The sequence below is a fragment of the Chiloscyllium plagiosum genome, chromosome 46, assembly GCF_004010195.1.
Source record: "Chiloscyllium plagiosum isolate BGI_BamShark_2017 chromosome 46, ASM401019v2, whole genome shotgun sequence".
In the NCBI taxonomy this organism is placed as follows: Eukaryota; Metazoa; Chordata; class Chondrichthyes; order Orectolobiformes; family Hemiscylliidae; genus Chiloscyllium; species Chiloscyllium plagiosum.
Genome location: NC_057755.1, coordinates 10,191,255 through 10,209,514, shown reverse-complemented (window position 1 = coordinate 10,209,514; position 18,260 = coordinate 10,191,255). Strand labels below are relative to the sequence as shown.

At 39.2% G+C, this 18,260-nt stretch overlaps 1 protein-coding gene across 2 annotated transcripts in view; it reads left to right on the top strand.

Moving 5' to 3' along the window:
- The window catches only part of LOC122544084, a 66,939-nt gene extending 49,511 nt beyond the window's left edge, over window positions 1–17,428 (top strand). The window contains exons 15-18 of one of the 2 annotated variants that reach the window (XM_043683097.1): window positions 1,742–2,134; window positions 8,598–8,764; window positions 10,157–10,328; window positions 16,735–17,428. In XM_043683097.1, the coding sequence (XP_043539032.1) occupies window positions 1,742–2,134; window positions 8,598–8,764; window positions 10,157–10,328; window positions 16,735–16,769 (767 nt within the window). In that variant the 3' untranslated portion in view covers window positions 16,770–17,428. The remainder of the gene's footprint in view (window positions 1–1,741; window positions 2,135–8,597; window positions 8,765–10,156; window positions 10,329–16,734) is intronic. The other variant, XM_043683100.1, reaches the window with a different exon arrangement.
- The last annotated feature ends 832 nt before the right edge of the window (window positions 17,429–18,260 follow it).

Genomic DNA, 18,260 nt, shown 5'->3' with positions numbered 1-18,260 from the left:
GTTTCCAGCATCTGCAGTCATTGTTTTCACCTCTTAAACCTAGGAATGCCATGAGTGGAGATTCAGCTCCACAACCTCATCCATATGGAGACCATGAAAACAGCATACATGCACAAGCATTCTGTGAGATCTCTTTTGTTTCATAGAACGGACATATGTATTCTTTATTCATTCGAGTAATGTGGGCTGTATCAGTCCTTAAGGGTGATGTCTAATTGCCCAGAGACCAGGAGAAAATCCAGTAATGTTCGGTCTAAATTAAATGACATCGACGTTGGGAAAGCATATTCTTCAAATATATTCAAAATGCACTTTAGGTACGAACTGGAGAATTGAATTTCATGTCTGATATTGAAATATGTAAAATGCTAAGTTAGTTATATTAACGCTATAGAATAGTAAACATCTAAAGGAATTTGAACAAGAACAACATGGAAAGTGTCACGTTTTTGAAAACTGTAAACCGTTATGCCCAGACATAAACACCAAAACAGGGGAAGCATCTGATGCTATTTCATTTGTTTAAGAACATTTTAAATTCTTTCTGAAGAAAGTGCTGGTCTGCATGGAGATGCCTTGGATCCAAAAGTGAGAGAGGAATTCAGAAGTACTACAACAGTCTCAGCAATTTTACCTCACAATAGAGAGAAGCAACACTGTGTAAATATGGAATCACCTCGTAAACAATTGGAAGATGAAATGCAGTTATGTAGAGAGGGACACGTTATAACTATTATCCCAATGTTCTCAAATACAACACCTCAGTAGGAAATTGTCCATGTGAAGAGTACCCATGCAAGTTCCAGTCGACTGAGGAATCCAGAACCAACTGGTCTTCAGCAAGAGGAGAACATTACAATCAGCGTTCCCAGTGGTAACATGTGCCCAGATGGAATGAATACTTTTTTTGACACGACAGGGAAAATAAAGGGTCTCGGTGCATGTGAGAACAGTCACCATGACACATTCAGTTAAATTAATATACCGAGAAAGATTTAATTTCATCCAGGAAACCATTATCAACGTGCTCATTCTCTTTTACTTTATTTGTTGTTCCTCCCTATGTGAGACTGTTAATATTGTTATCAGGAATGCAGACATGCTCTGATGTTCACAATTTATACTTCTTTAATCTATCTCAAGAAAGAGGTTACATAAAATCTTGATTCAGAATTTCTGAGTTCAACAACACCTGGATTTTATCATTCTAAATTGCCATGTTTGAAAATCTCTCGATTTCCTTCCAACTGTTTCATCCCATCATAAGTCAGCTGCTTCCGGTTTCTTCATTGCACATGTCCTGTACACTGCTTGGGAACAGAAAATGATGCACTCATATCTGCGACTGTAAACATCATTTGTGTCTCAGTGTCAATATACAGTAACAGAGGAATAAAAGAATTTTGGGGGGATTGACTCTCCACATATTCCGTGTAAAATTTAGTGACATTATGTTGGGAGAACAATTTTTTCAAATATATTCAAAATGGTGTTAAGGTAACAACTGTGGAATTGATTTTAATTTCACATATTGAAGTATAAAAAATGTTTAATTAATTATGTTGTTATAATAATGTTACAGAACAGTGAACACCTGAAGGTATTTGAAAGTGGACAACTTAGAAAGTATCCAGTTATTGAAAAGCGTATTACATTGTGCCCAGCCAACATTAACATCAAAGAAATCGAAATAATTGTGCTTTCTTATTCTTTTTATACATTTGCTTTTTTTTCCTTGAAGATATTCCTGTTCTGCATGGAGATTACATGGACCCGCACAAGCGTGAGGAATTCAGCAACATGACAACAGACTCAGCATGTTTCCGTCATAACAGGGAGACCCAGGATGGTGGAAACGTTCAATTACCTCAGAATCCACTGCAGGATGAATTGCAGTATTGTAGAGTCGGACATGTTGAAAATATGATCCAATTTTTCTCAAATACCACACCTCAGAATGAACTGGACAGAGTGAAGAGTACCCCTGCAAGTCCCAGTCCAAAGAGAGATCCCAAAACAACTGGTCTTCAGCAAAAGGAGAACATTTCAATCATCGTTCCCAGTGACAACATGCCTCCAGATGGAATGAACACTTTTTTCGACACGCCTGGAAGAACAAAGAGAATTGGAACAGGTGAGAACAGTGACCATGCATTCGGTGGTCACATTGTGTTTAATTAATATACCGAGAAAGATTTAATTTCATCCAGGGAACCACTAGCAAAGTGTTCATTCTCTTTTACTTTATTTGTTATTCTCTCCTGTGTGAGACTGTTAACATTGTTATCAGGAATGCAGACATGCTCTGATACTTACAATTTATACTTCATTAACTTATCTCAAGAAAGAAGTTACGTAGAATCCTGCTTCAAAGTTTAAAGTGGCTGGTTTGTTCTGTAAAGTAATTGAATCATTTTGGATGTTGACTTTTTTTTAGATAAAACTATCCTGATGTCTTTTTGAATCTCTCCGAGATTTTCAGAAAAAACGTGACACTCCTACAATAGAGTTGCTGGCCTGACATGTCACAGTTTGGATATTCTTATCACTCTTAGAGCACGCACTAATACCTGTCTGTCCAGCATGAAAATACCGTGGTTGTCCACGGTCTATTTCCCTGTCCTTTATCAATCCTCTCACCAAGTCCCATTTCCCCATCACTGGCTAGACTCACTGGGATCCATTTTGCCCTGAGTTCAACAACACCTGGATTTGATAACTCTCAATTGCAATGTTTGAAAATCCGTCCGTTTCCTTCAAACTGTTTCATCCCATCATAAATCAGCTTCTTTATGTTTCTTCATTAAATATGCATACTGCTAGGGAGCAGAAAATGATTCACTCCCATCTGTTACTGTAAAAGATCATTTGCGTCTCAGAGTCAATATACAGTAACAGAGGTGTAAAGGAATCTTGTGGGGATTGACTCTTCATCTGTTCAGTGTAAAATGAAGTGACATTAATGTTGGGAGATCAAATTCTTCAAATATTTGCAAAGTGCTCTTCAGGTAACAACTGGGGATTTCGTTTCTCATATTGAAGTAGGTAAATTTTTTAATTAATTATGCTGTTAAAACTAATGTTTCGCAATAATGAACACCTGAAGGTATTTGAAAGTGGACAAAACGGAAAATATCAGGTTTTTGAACAAGACATTACAGAGTGCCCACTCCACTTAAAACCCAGTGGAAGAGAAATACTTGTGGTTTTCATTTTTTTTAAACATTTGTTTCTTTCCAATGATATTCCTGTTCTGCATGGAGATTTCATGGAGCCGTACATGGGTGAGGAATTCAGAAACATAGAACATAGAACATAGAACAATACAGCACAGAACAGGCCCTTTGGCCCACGATGTTGTGCCGAACATTTGTTCTTGCTTAAGCACCTATCCATGTACCTATACAATTGCCGCTTAAAGGTCACCAATGATCTGACTCTGCCACTCCCACAGGCAGCGCATTCCATGCCCCCACCAGTCTCTGGGTAAAGAACCTACCCCTGACATCCCCCCATACCTTCCACCCTTCACCTTAAATGTATGTCCACTTGTAACACTTTGTTGTATCCGGGGAAAAAGTCTCTGAATACTCTATCTACTCCCCTGATCATCTTATAAACCTCTATCAAATCACCTCTCATCCTTCGCCGTTCCAATGAGAAAAGGCCTAGCACTCTCAACCTATCATCGTACGTCCTATTCTTCATTCCAGGCAACATCCTGCACCCTCTCCAAAGCTTCCACATCTTTCCTACACAGTACTCCAAATGTGGCCTTACCAAGGTCCTGTACAGCTAGAACATCACCTCACGACTCTTGAAATCAATCCCTCTGCTAATGAACGCTAATACACCATAGGCCTCCTTACAAGCTCAATCCACCTGAGTGGCAACTGTCAAAGAGCTGTGAACATAGACCCCAAGATCCCTCTGCTCCTCCACCTTACTAAGAACCCTACCGTTAACATGACAACAGACTCAGCAAGTTTACTTCATAACAGAGAGATCCAGGATAGTGTAAGCATTCAATCACCTCAGAAACCAGTGCAGGATGGACTTCAGCATTGTAGAGATGGGCATATTAAACCTATTATCCCATTGTTCTCAACTGCAACACCTCTGAATGAACTGGGCAATGTGAAGATTACACCTGCAAGTCCCAGTCCAATGAGGAATCGCAGACTAACTTGTCTTCAACAAGTGGACAACATTTCAATCAGCATTCCCAGTGACAACATGCCCTCAGGTGAAATGAACATGTTTTTCGACACGAATTGGGAAATAACGGGACGGGGAGCAGGTGAAACCAGTGACCATATATTCGGTGAGGTGGTACTTAGTGTTTAATTAGTACAAAGCGAAAGATTTAGTTACATCCAGTGAACCTCCATCAAATTGCTCATTCTTTTTTGCTTTAATTGTTTTTCCTCCCTGTGTGAGACTGTTAGCTTTGTCGTCAGGATTCCAGACATGCTCAGACATTTACAATTTATACTTCACTCATTTGTATCAAGAAAGAGGCTATACTTAATCCTGATTTTAAAATACTACAGCAGTTTTCTCCTGTAAAATACTTGTTCCGTAACAGATGTTAATTTGTTTATTGGAGAAAACATACCAGTCACCAACTTACAACTCTCCAAAATATTCAAAACAATTTGTGACTCCTATAATACAGTCACTGACCTCACAATTCATCGTTTGTATATACTCATCCCTCTTGAGGCACCCACTAATGCCAGTCTATCAGCATGAAAATGTCCTGTTTTATTTTTCCTACAGTCGGTTTTCTGGACCTTATTAATTCTCACACCAAGTCTGTTTTTCCCCATCACTACCTGAACTCACTGACAACCTTTGGCTCCTTGTTCAACAATACCTGGATTTGTTCATTCAACATTGTTGTGTTTGCAAATCTCACCCTCGCCTCAACAATTATTTTCCTGCTCCTCGGATGCTGCCTGACCTGCTGTGCTTTTCCAGCACCATTCTAATCTAACCCCCCCAATTCCTTCAAATTCTTCCAACCCATCACAAGTTTCGTCACTGTACATGCCCAGTTCACTGCAGGAAATTGTTAACGATCCACTCCTATCTGCTGCTGTACCGCTTGTGCATGTCTGAGAGTCAATACACAGTAACAGAATAGAACAGGAATCTTGAGGGATCAGACTCAATGTATTTTCCTGAATAAAATATTAAGTGACATTATTGTTCGGAGAACACATTTGTGAAACGAATGCAAAATGCTTTTAAGGCAACAACTCAGGAATCGATTTTCATGAGTAATATTAAATTATTTACAAAAAGGCCGGTGAATAACATTGTTATAATAATGTTAAGAAATAGTGAGGACCTGAAGGTAATTGAATTTGGACAACACGGAAAGTGTCAAGTGTTTGAAAAATGTACTTCACCCTGTCCAACCCAGATACCACCCAAAGCAGGAAAAGTACTCTGCAACTGTTTGGTTTAACGCTTGAATTCTTTCAGAAGAAGTTTCTTATAGCTGTGTGCACATTACATAGATCAGAACCGAGGTGAGGAATTCAGAAACATGCCAGAAGTCTCAGCAAGTTTACTTTATTAGAGGGAGATGCAGGGTGATGTAAACATCCAATCACATCAGATGCCATCAGATGAAGATTTTCAGTACCGTAGAGAGGGACTTGTTAAAGTTATAATGCCATTGCTCTCAAATACAACATCTCAGAAGGAACTAGTCAATGTGAAGAACACATCTACAGTTACCCCTGGATTTCAACAGAATCTGGAAGACACATCTTAATCAATTGAAACTTACATATTCTTTCTGTCAGCCCTCTCCATACACTCCTTCTACAAATAAAATGAATATTTGTATAATGTAGAAATGCGTGAAATAAAAAAACTTTTTATGCATGTGCATCTTTGCAGTGCTGGGAGGATGTTAGGCGGAAACTGAAGGTTGTTTGTTCCTGCACCTGGTTTAACATTGCACATTTCGTTTGTATTGGCCCTCCTCAGTCTAACATCCAAAGTGTATCACGTCACATTTCGCTGTATTTCATATGCAAGAGGGTGAGAGATGAGAGTGCACAAAGCATGAGATGTGTTTTAATGTGCAAGACTGATAATAATTTCTCAAGTGCCAGTCAGTCAGCCAATTTAGTTTTGTTCACCGGGCCATTTCATGTTATCACATTACTGACATTGACTTTGTAAATAGGGAAAAGCAAGAAAGAGCGATGAATACGCAGTCCATGATAATTTCAGTACTGTATGGATTCATCAGAATGATATCTGCATAGCAGGGATTCAGTGATGAGGGGTGAACTAGCACAAGCTCATCGTATTCTTGAATTGAAAAGGTTCAAAATAATAATGAAAACTGTTTGTTCAGACAGAGGGAAAGCAATGTTGATGTTTCTTGAATTAGGAAAGGATCATGGTCTAAAAATACAGAGGTGCTGGTTTTGGACTATGGTGGATAAAGTCAGAAGTCATCCATTCATTTGATATTCAGCTGTTGACACTTTACTTACCCCGTCTGACACTTTGATTAACTGTAAACACTGGCTACTCAGCCTGCTGATATCCCACTCACACTATTTGCAATTAACCGTTGACACGCTAAATTACGTTGAATATTCTTCCCATTGTGTCTCTGCCTAAATGTTCTGTGCCCGTACACTCTCCCTATGTTACTGGAGGAAGGAGCAGTCTCCAGAAGCTTGTGATTTTAAATGAACCTGTTGGAATATAACTTGGTGTCGTGTGACTTCCAACTTTGTCTAAGAAAGGAACAACAGTCTGAGACACTCACAAGACTAAAATTATGGATCAAACGCTTACATTTTTTGACATTATGTTGTACATATTATCTCTCGATCACTCACTCATTGAACCTATGCAATGCATTTTGCAGACATTTTATATCTCTCTTGCATTTTCCTCTCTCACCTAACTTTGTGAAATCATCAAAATAACACATTATCCCAACATGTCAGTCATCAGTGAGGATTTAAAAGAGTTATCTCTCCAGCGATGATCTTTGTTGCACCCAGTAATACCAGCCTAACACCCTGAAAATAGCCTCTTTATTCACACTCTACATTTTCTGTCTTTATCAGTCCTCACACCAGCTTCAAACCTCCGGTTTCTTAGAACAATTTTATCCCACCATCAGTCAGTTGTTTTGGCTGTCTTCACTGTACATGTCTAGTATATTGCAGGAAAAGTAGAATATTTGACTCCCATATGTTGCTGTTCAGCTTGTGTGTGTCTCAGCATCTATTTCCGTACATATTCAGTACACTGAAGGTAACAGAGAATGAATTAATTTTATAAATTGTATTTGAAAAAAAAAACCCAATAACACATCTGAGATTGTGGACAAATCTTTGTGTTATGTCTCCCCGCATAATTCCAAACTCATGGTAAAGTTAAGTCATAGAGTCACATAGCATTGAAACAGACCTTTCAATCCAACCAGGCAGAAGAAGGCACTGCAGATGCTGGAGATAAGAGTCAAGATTAGATTGGTGCTGGAAAAGCACAGCAGGTCAGGCGACATTCGAGGTATGAAAGAGGTGTCCCTCAAGTTCCTTTTGAATATTTTTCTTCTCACCTTAAAATTTACGTTTGAACTCCACATCCCTAGTGTACAGACTTTGGCTATTCAAATTATGTGTGCCCCTCAAGGTTTTATGAATCTTTAAAATGTCACCGCTCAACCATCTATCCACCAGTGAAATAACCTCAGCCTATTCAGCCTCTTAATATAACTTAAACTCAATACCTGATAACTCCCATGTTAAGCTTGTCTGCACCCTCTCCAATTTAACAATACCATTGCTATAGCAGGGACACTAGAACTGTGCCTCAAAACTTCAAACCTTCCCTCACTAATGACCGGTAAAACAACATGTTGTCCAAAATCCTTGGTTTATTGTCTGAGTAATGAACTCAAGCGTGCCAAATGCCATCTTCATTACCCTGTCTACTTGTGTCACAATTTTCAACGAAATATGCAGCTGAACTCTTTGATCTCTCTGTTCCACAACACTCCTCAGTGCCTGACCATAAACTGTAAGGTCCTACCCTTCTTCATCTTATCAAACGTGACCCAGTGACCTGACCGATGAAGGCCAATGTGCCAACAGTCTTCTTGCTGCCTGAATTGCTGTGCTCTTCCAGCACCACTGATCCAGATTCTTCATTACCCTGTCTACCCGTGACTCCACTTTCAGACAACTTTGAACCTAAAGTCCAAGATCCCTCTGTTCCACTACACACCTTAAGTCCCTACCATTCACCATAAAACTCCGTCCTTGATTTGTGTTTCCATAATGCAATACCCCACACATAGCTATATAAACTCAATTTGCCATTTCTCAGCCTAGCTCCCCAGCTGATCAAGATTCGACTGCAATGTCTGATATCTGTTGGATTTCTGCAATTCATTGGAGGTTGGGCTGAGAATTTTTATAAAGTCGGAGAGGAAAAGGAAATAAAATCAAAACTTTTATATTTGACACAATGGCATCACTTGAAGAAATAATTTCCAATGTGTTGCAGTGCAAATAATATTTCACTCCTCTTTCTTTGCTTTGTAGATGATGGGGCAAAGCTCAATGAATTTCTCAGGAATGTCTCAAAGTATGATCTGCAAGCGCTCACAACACAATTCGAACAGAGACTGAAAGATGCAGTGGAGGTATTTGGTCAACAGCTTGTTGTGAATTTACTTTGTAAACAATTAATTTCTGACAAAGAAAGTGAGGTATGTTGGATTCTTGCCATTTTTTGAATTTTGGTTTCGATCTGAAGCCAGAAACATTTTTCAGATTCAACTTGTGATTCCCATTTTGTGCTTGGATTCTGGATACACTGAAACTTAATGAACAAAGTTACGTTCTCTTCTCATTAAGGCAACAAATCACAGCTGAGCGCATATCTAGAAATAAATGGATACTTTTCCAGAGATCACTGATATAACAGGTGAATGACTCCTTGTCCAAGTTGCGATGTTCAAGCTTTCAGATAAAGAAGTTTAAATTGTTTGAAGGAGAATTATATTTCAATAGAGGCATGCAGATCTGAGCAACTGCATTCTGAGGGCACAACTGCTGTTTCTGGTTTGAAGTAGAGACAATGTGTAACCAGGCCAGATATTTACGATAGTTGAACAACACATTACCACAAAGAAGCATGATGCAGTGAAAATCTTTGAAGAATAATGTGGTATTTAACCTCATAATCTGAAATCCGAAATCAGAATTTTGATGGATGTAAAGCCATTTATTGATCAATGAATACAATGAAGTAGCGGAGATACTGTGGGTGAACCTGTTGCAAGTTCTCTCTTCAGAATAATAACATATATGGGCCCTTTAACAGTCTGTATGTCACGTGTGCCAGTTATTATTGAATCGGGAGACATAATTTGGCACATTATGTCAAATTACTTCCTGAATCACTGTATTCTACTTGACTCTTAGCTGTCTTGGGGGCAGTTTGGGAGAGATAATAAATATTGGCCCAGCAAGTGATGCTCAAAGCATGTGAATGAACAAATCAAATGTAAAATCCGAGACGGAATTGCTCTGCATGTATTTGATAAACAGTTTATCATTATTTAAGATGATGCCCTGACAATATTTATTGTTAAATATTACCATTCGTTGGTTAATATCTCCTTTAGTTCTTTTGTTCCATGCATTCACTAGTCTGTCATTCAGTAGTGTTAATATATTCTACCAATCTCTTCAATATTGCATTGAAATATGGAAAATAAAATGTCAGAAACGGAACAGCAAACCACCGCACTGTTGGAAGTTTGAAATGAAAAATTAAAAGTAAACAATGCCCTGATTTGCTAATTTATGTATACCGTATCTACAGCATCAGCTAAAGTGGAAATATTTTTAAAGGCTGCATTGCAAAATGTGCCCACTGTGTTACTGCAGTTGAATTGAAAAAAACAAAATGTCGCAATGGCAAGCAAACAAATCAATGCCACACAGTGAAATTAAGAGTCAAATACATTACTGTGACTTTGGATATAATTTTATATAACCTGTCAGCAATGATTGGCAAATATATACTTTTTAAAAATTCCATACATGTACATTACATGGTATTGATTTTGAATCATCCTGCAATGTGTTTCTAGCATTCGAGGAAGCTGATAAAAGAAAAATGCAACAGTGAGGCTTCAAAATTCATTTTCGATAAAGTAAGAACAATTGGATTCGTAGCAGTGAAGACATTGTGGGAAATATGTGTGAACGTAGATGGCGTGACACCAAAGCTGAATGAAATACGGAAGGATCTACTCAAGACAGGTATGATCTCACGAGATACAATAGTAAGCATATGTTGTCCATACATATCAAAAGATTCGGTAAGAGGGAGGGCAGCATCACATCGCATCCATTCAAATTAACAGTGGCATTGACGCAGACAGATGGCCAGTGTGCAGCATTTCGCACAACTCGTTAAATAAACACTTGTGGGAAATCATCAACCAGTGATCCACTCTCAGCACGAATACCCATCATCCTGAAAAAACCTACTCCCAGTCTCCCACCCCTACCCTCTAAAACAGATTTCTGGGCAGTGAATTTGGACTTTTCCCCAAAGTGTGTAATTTGGATAGTCAGTGAGGGTCTGGGCAGACATGCTTGACTGAAATAGTTGTGCAAATGTGTGTCTCAGGACCTTCTTGCGTGTCTCTGTATTACCTACATTTTACAACTCTGCAACTAAGTGTTTTTCCTCAACACGACCTTGGCTCACTGATGACCAACGGCTCCCGGTTCAACAACAGCTATATTTGATAATTCTGCATCCGTGTTTGTGTAACTCCCTTCTTGGCCTCACCACTCCATCTCCCTTCTAACTGTCCCATCCAATCATCAGTTAGTTGTTTTAGGTTACTTCACTGTACACTTCCATTACTTCCATCTGCTGTTGTACTGCTCATGTCAGTCTCAAGTCAGCCGATGTACATGTCCAAGTAATCATAGAACATAGAACAGCAGACAAGAGGAGCAGGTTATTCGTCCCATGATTTCGTGCCGAACATATGCGCCTACTCTGCAGATAAAGGAAATGATTCACTTCCTTCGACTGCTGTACAGTTTGTGCGTGTCTCAGTGTCAACCTCTGAACACATCCACTGAAGGTAACAGAGAGTGAACTATTTTTGTACGATGATTTGAAAAATATACTAACAAACTTAAAACATGTCTGACATTGTGTGAAGGATACTGCTTCGATGTCATCATTACCTATATCATTTCAAAATCACCGTGAAGTTGTGTTTGACATAGAACTAGTCATTCCAATAATCACTGGAAGGTGGACTGAAGAACCAAAATGAGAATCTTCACTAGGCCAGAGAATGAAATGAATGAAAATCAAAGCATTCGCTTTCATTTTTTCATGAAATATGGGTCACAGTGATTGAGCCAGCAATTATTACTCATCCCTGGTTGCCCTGGAGGTAGCGGTGAAGAGTTACTTTCTTGAAATATTGCAATCTAACTGCTATGGATGAATACAATTTGCTATGGGGTAGGTGATCCAGTAGTTTCACTCAGATATAGTGAAGCAACGGTGACGTATTTCCAAGTCAGGATGATGTTTGGCTGGGAGAATTTGGAGACAGTGGTGTTCGCACTTATGTCCTACACCTTCTCTTCCAGATGTAAGTGGCCGTAGGTTTGGGAGGTGCTGTCAAAGATATTTGGTAAATTTCAGGAGTGCATCTTGTAGATGAATTTCAATGTTGTTGTTGAATATCAGCAGTGCAGACAGTGGACATGTGTGCATGTGGTGTTAATCAAGCATTTTGTATTGTCCTGACTGGACAAAGCTTATTCAGTTTTGTTGGGGCTTCTCCCAACAAAGCAAGTCGGGAGTAATCCATCACAATCCTAACTTGTGCTGTATAAAGTTAAAAATCACACAACACCAGGTTTCTCGTCTAGCAGGTTTAATTGGAAGCACACTAGCTTTTGGAGCGATGCTGCTTCATCAGGTGATAGTGGAGGGGTCGATCGTAGCACAGAATTTATAGCAAAAATTTACAGTGTGATGTAACTGAAATTATACATTGAAAAATTGATTGTCTGTTAAGCCTTTCATCTGTTAGAATACAGTGATAATTTCACTTCTTTCATGTGTAAATCACAAAACCTTTTTTTAAAGTTGCATTCTCGGGTTAGCTGTTAACAATGATGATAGCGAGACAATATGTTGTGAGGGGCTTTGTGAGGGGCAGGTCATGCCTCACAAATGTTATGAGTTCTTTGAGAATGTTACGAGACAAGTTGATGAGGATCAAGCGGTGGATGTGGTGTAGATGGACTTCAGCATTGGTTGACAGAAGACAGCGAGTGGTAGTAGAAGGGAAGTATTCTGCCTGGAAGTCAGTGGTGAGTGGTGTTCCACGGGGCTCTGTTCTTGGGCCTCTACTCTTTGTAATATTTATTAATGATTTGGATGAGGAGATTGAAGGATGGGTTAGCAAGTTTCCAGACGACACAAAGTTTAGAGGTGTCCTTGAAAGTATAGAAGACTGTTGTAGGCTGCAGCGTGACATTGACAGGATGCAGAGATGGGCTGACATGTGGCAGTTGGATTTCCACCTAGATAAATGCGAAGTGAGGCATTTTGGTAGATCGGACTTGAAAGTTGAGTGCAGGAATAAAGGCAGGATTCTTGGCAGTGTGGAGGAACAGTGGGATCTTGGTGTGCAGGTACATAGATCTCTTAAAATTGCCACCCAAGTGGACAGGGTTGTTTAGAAAGGATATGTTTTTTAGGCTTTTATTAACAGGGGGATTGAGTTTAAGAGCCATGAGATCTTGTTGCAGCTCTATAAAACTTTGGTCAGACTGCACTTGTAACAATCTGTTCAGTTCTGCTCGCCCTATTATAGGAAAGATGTGGATGCTTTGGAGAGGGTTCAGAGTAGGTTTACTAGGATGCTGCCTGGAATGAAAGGCTTATCTTACGAAGAGAAGTTGACTGAGCTTGGACTTTTTTCACTGGAAAAAAAGAAGGAAGTGAGGGGACCTAATTGAGGTGTACAAGATAATGAAAGCCATAGATATAGTTGATAGCCAGAGACAATTTCCCAGAGCAGAAATTGTTAACACGAAGGGTCATCGTTTTAAGCTGTTTGGCGGAAAGTATAGAGGGGATGTCAGAGGCGGGTTCTTTACGCAGAGAGTTGTGATACATGGAATGCGTTGCCAGCAGCAGTAGTGGAAGCGAGGTCACTGGGGATATATACGTGACTGCTGGACATGCATATGGTCACAGAAATTTGAGGGTTTTTACATTAAATTTACCTTACACGAGGATCAATGGTCGGCACAACATCGTGGGCTGAAGGGCCTGTTCAGTGCTCTACTGTTTTATGTTCTATATTTGTCTGCACGTCACCCAATTTAATTATTACATTCCCTGCACAAAATGTGGCATCCTCTACATTGGCAAAATGAAACATAGACTGGGTGACCACTTCCCAGAACACCTACTTTCTGCGTGCAAGGAAGACCCTGAGCATCCAGTTGCCTGTCAATTTAACAAACCGTCCTGTTCCCTGGCTAAATCTCTGTCTCAGGCTTGCTGCTGTGCTCCAGGGAAGCTTGGCGCATTTTCCACTTTTTTTCATTTTCTAAATTTTCCACATCACCTCATGTTCCACATGGGGACATTGAAACTGTCTGGACCAATTATGCTACCCCCTACCCGAAACACCAAGCCTTGTTATCGCATAGTTTGCCGTTGCACACTGTCTGCTTCGAGCCACTAACTGTCTCAATTAACAACCAAAATACATCCTAGCCAGATCGTTATCGAATCATTTGTCTGTTTAACTGTACTTCTCTTCATTTGGATTCTGTCACCACCTATCATTTACTCCTTACCTTCCACCAATACCCCCCACCCAATCTTCTGTGTGTAAACTAACTTTTTCCTAGCTACCATCCGTTCGAAGGAAGTGTCAAGCGACGTTAAGCATGAACTCTGGATTCCCTTCCCAGATTCTGCCAGACCTACTGAGCTTTTCCAGCAATTACTGTTTTTGTACACTGCCTAATATCCTGGGCTCACCACAGTTTGCTTATGCCTCTCTTAGAATCTTTTTTTCCTCGCTGGGATGCTTTTTTGAAGAAAATCGTGAATTACCTTTTTAAATATACCCCACTGCTTGGTTACTATTATTCCTACGAAACAGTTCACTTCAGACACCTCTATCCCAATTTTATGGCAATTCCCTTTATTTAGTTAAGCATAACTCTTTTCGAACCAGGATTTTCACTGTTAAAGTGAATATTAAGTTCTGTCGTGTTGCGATTATTTCTTCCTTAGAGATCCTTTCCTCTGACATCATATTTTACTTGTCCCATTTCCCATTTTTAGCAGGTATAAGATAGCTTGATGCCTGGTTGGCTCAATGATATATTACACTAAGAAACGAATTTTATTATTCATATATGGGATGTAGGAGTCATAGGCTAGGCCACCATTCGTTGTTCAAGTTAAGAGTCATGGAGATGCACTGCAGAGAAACTGACAGTTGGTCCAATTTGTCCATGCTGAACAGTTAAGCTAAATAAATGTAGTCTCATTTGCCAGTACTTGGCCCATATCCCTGTAAAACACTCCTATTCACATGCCCATCCAGATGACTTTTAAATGTTGCAAACATACCAGCCTCTACCATTTCCTCTGTCAGCTTAGTTCATGCATGCACTGCACTCTGTGTGAAAAAAATGGTTGCGCCTAAGTTCCCATTAAAGCCTGCCCCGCCCCCACTAACACTAAACTTATGCTCTCTAGTTCAGGACCCCTCTACCACAGGAGAAAACCTTGTCTATTTACCCTATCACTGTCCCTCATGATTTTATAAACCTCTATAAGTTTATTCCTCAACCTTCAACACATTGCAGATTTTCTGGAGTCACATGTAGACCAGACTTGATAAGGACAGCAGGCTTCATTCCCTCAATGACAGTTGTATAAGGGATGGGGTTTTCCCAGACAGTAATCAACGGTTTTATTGTCATCAATAGAATTCTGTTTCCAGACTATTGTTGAATTCAATCTCCACCATCTCCCGTGGCAGGATTCGAACACAGATTTCCAGAATATACTCAGGTCTGTGGATTGATACTGTCATGCTAAACCAAAAAGTGATGATGTACCCTGAATACACTATCCCTAATACTTATGGAGATAACTGATAGGTGCAGGATGATGCACATCCATGAAAGTACATACATGGTGAAAAGAAACAGGTTGACAGTTGGGTATAAATGAATTGACAATAAGAGAAGCATTAGCTCAAAATTTAAAGGAGCTCAAGGAGTCTTAACACTGAAAACAACGAAAGTAAGTAAGCTTTCATAGTCACTTGCTCTCTGTGCAAAGTTAATCTTTTCAATGATTGACAAGCATTTCCAGCAACATAGAGGATCAGTCTCTCATTGTTTATGTATATTTATTTTATTCGTTCTGCCAAAATCACGAAATTCACATTTTCCTACGCTTCATTTCATTTTTTTGAAATCTTTGGAAACTAGTTAATCTATTTGTGTATCACCCTTATTTCCTCGTCATCAATTCTATTCCCCCCTGTCTTGGTGTCATCAGCAAATTAGCAAAAGCAAGTTCCGGTCCTTTCCTCAAAGTCACGCATAAAAATTGTAATCAACTGCGTCCCGACAATCAATATCTGTGGCTAACCGCTCCTTGTATCTTGCCATGAAATAATGACTCACCTATGATTACTGTCTGTTTTTTATTGAATGGAAAGTTTATTAATCATATCAATGTTACCCTAACGCCATGATCTTTGACATTCGATGAAAATCTTCATGTGGCATGCAATCAAATAACTTCCAGATTTCGAAGTACACCCATCAGTTTCCCATCAGTCATGTCATGTTACTTTGTCATAAAGTTCAATCGAATTGGCTGAATGCAGTTGCTCTTTCACAAAACCACGTTGACTTTGCACAGTTATCTTTACGTTTCCTGTCATAACCTAATATCTTTGAAAAAGGATCTAATATGATCTCTCTCAGAATTGTTAAGATCGATAGCTGATCACTTTCTGCTGCTGCATTCAGTTTCCAATTCTGAAATTAAAGGAATTTTAGAATACCGACACCAATTCGAACGCATCTCATTAGCCATTTCTTTAAATGCCCACTGATAGGTCCCACAAGTCTCCTGGATTGTTAACCATACCGCTCAACTGTTCAGTCACATATTCATGATGATTTGATTTTTGTTTTATTTTCTCGGCTTGCTCATTTCCTGCACTTCCTGACATGCAGCTATTTTGAGAACCTTGTCTGCTGGGAAGACCAATACAAAATTGAAATAATTTACTGTCTGCCATTGTTTTAACCATGACTAACTTCACAAATTTACTTTTTTAAAGGAGCAGTTGGAAAATGGAGAACCGGATAGTTTGTATTGTAAGAAAGAAGCAGGCAATTTTCAAACAGTGTGCTAATGTTTGCAAGTTATTCGATATAATTTATCTGCAAAGTTAGTTTGGTTTTTACATTTGTAATGACCCTTTATCTGGAAGTGCATGAACATTTTATTGAAACAATCGTTAATTAGCAATGAAGCAGTAATTATGAAGATTGGAATTGCTATTAATTTTCTTCTTTAAAGTTTAATGACATGTGGCTTCTATCATTTTCTCATTTGCAGACAAGTTCACAGCACGCACAGTTTCTAAATGTTAATTCATACTGCCCAAGCCAAAATCCTGACGTGAACAGAATTTTGTCATTATTGTTGTCAGTAATGGATCAGGACAACATCAAATACAGTCTGAAAATCATTTGTGATGAAGGAATTAGCAACCTGATGTTCCAACAGTCGGAAAGTACGACACTAGAGGAAACATGCTTCAGTGTCGAGACAGAAGATAACTTACAGCTGTGGATAGGATGTCACCAAATGCCAAGTAAGAGAGCAAGGGATCTCTGAATAAATGTCCTTTTGGGTTTGGAGTTTGTAAATCGCATTCTGCATTCTATATGAGTCTGTAATTTCATTCGCCTGGAGGAGAAAGAAATCAGGAAAACAGGAAGCGAAATTATTCTGTCCGGTATGGACAATGTTACCCAACATCAGGAGTGGCTGAAATTAACGTCAATCTAAATGTATCCAATCTTTTTGAGAAATTTCAGTACTGAGGATAAAATTGTCTAGAATTTGCTGATGATCCAGTTTCATGTTCGAAATTACTTGTAGTATTCAGTTTGCTTTTCATTTGTGTGGACAGCACAATCAGTAAATTTAACTTCTGCGTATGCTACCTTCTCTCTTTGTGTTGATTGACGTACTTCACTAACACCACCATCCCAAAAGCTACACCAGCACAGAATCTCCAAACAGTAAATCAAACATCAGGCAGAAACAGAAAGTGAAATCACTGTCGAAATCCAGAAATCTGGCAGCATATCCGCAGGAAATGCTGAGTTAACGTTGCGATTTCAGTAAAACCTCTTCAGAACGCAACTAAAATCTTTTTGCCTTCGTGTTTCTTGGTGCATGTTTACATCAGCACATCAGTTTGCATTGTCGTTTGACAAGTGGTTCCTAGTTTGAGGTTCCCACAGATTTTACAGCTGATACTTCAATAACATTGTTTCGCTTTCTCATTCCTTTATTTCCTTATGTTTCTGTCAGTCAGTTTTGTCATTATTGCTGTCAGTAATGGCTCAGGACAACATCAAATACAGTCTGAAAATCATTTGTGATGAAGGAATTAGCAACCTGATGTTCCAACAGTCTGAAAGTACCGCACTAGAGGAAACATGCTTCAGTGTTGAGACAGAAGATAATTCGCAGCTCTGGATAGGATGTCACCAAATGCCAAGTAAGAGAGCAAGGGATCTATGAATAAATGGCTATTTAATTATATACAGTAATGGTCATAGGATAGTGAAACATCTTCCTTACAATTTGAATGATGAAGAACATGTCAAGCTAGGAGAATTCTACGATACTGCACAGAACACACAAGAGAATGATTTGATCAGCGGCTGTTTAATATATAGAGAGGGCAAGGATTAAACAACTCAAGTGACTTCTCCGGTTTGTATTATTTCAAAGGAAAGCATCAGTCTCCTGGCTTTCTCTACTGTCAGGTTATGATTGACTGACTGTGGCACTTGTTGCTGGATTCTTTAGAAAAACTTTCCCAAGTACTCTACTTCCCACTCTTG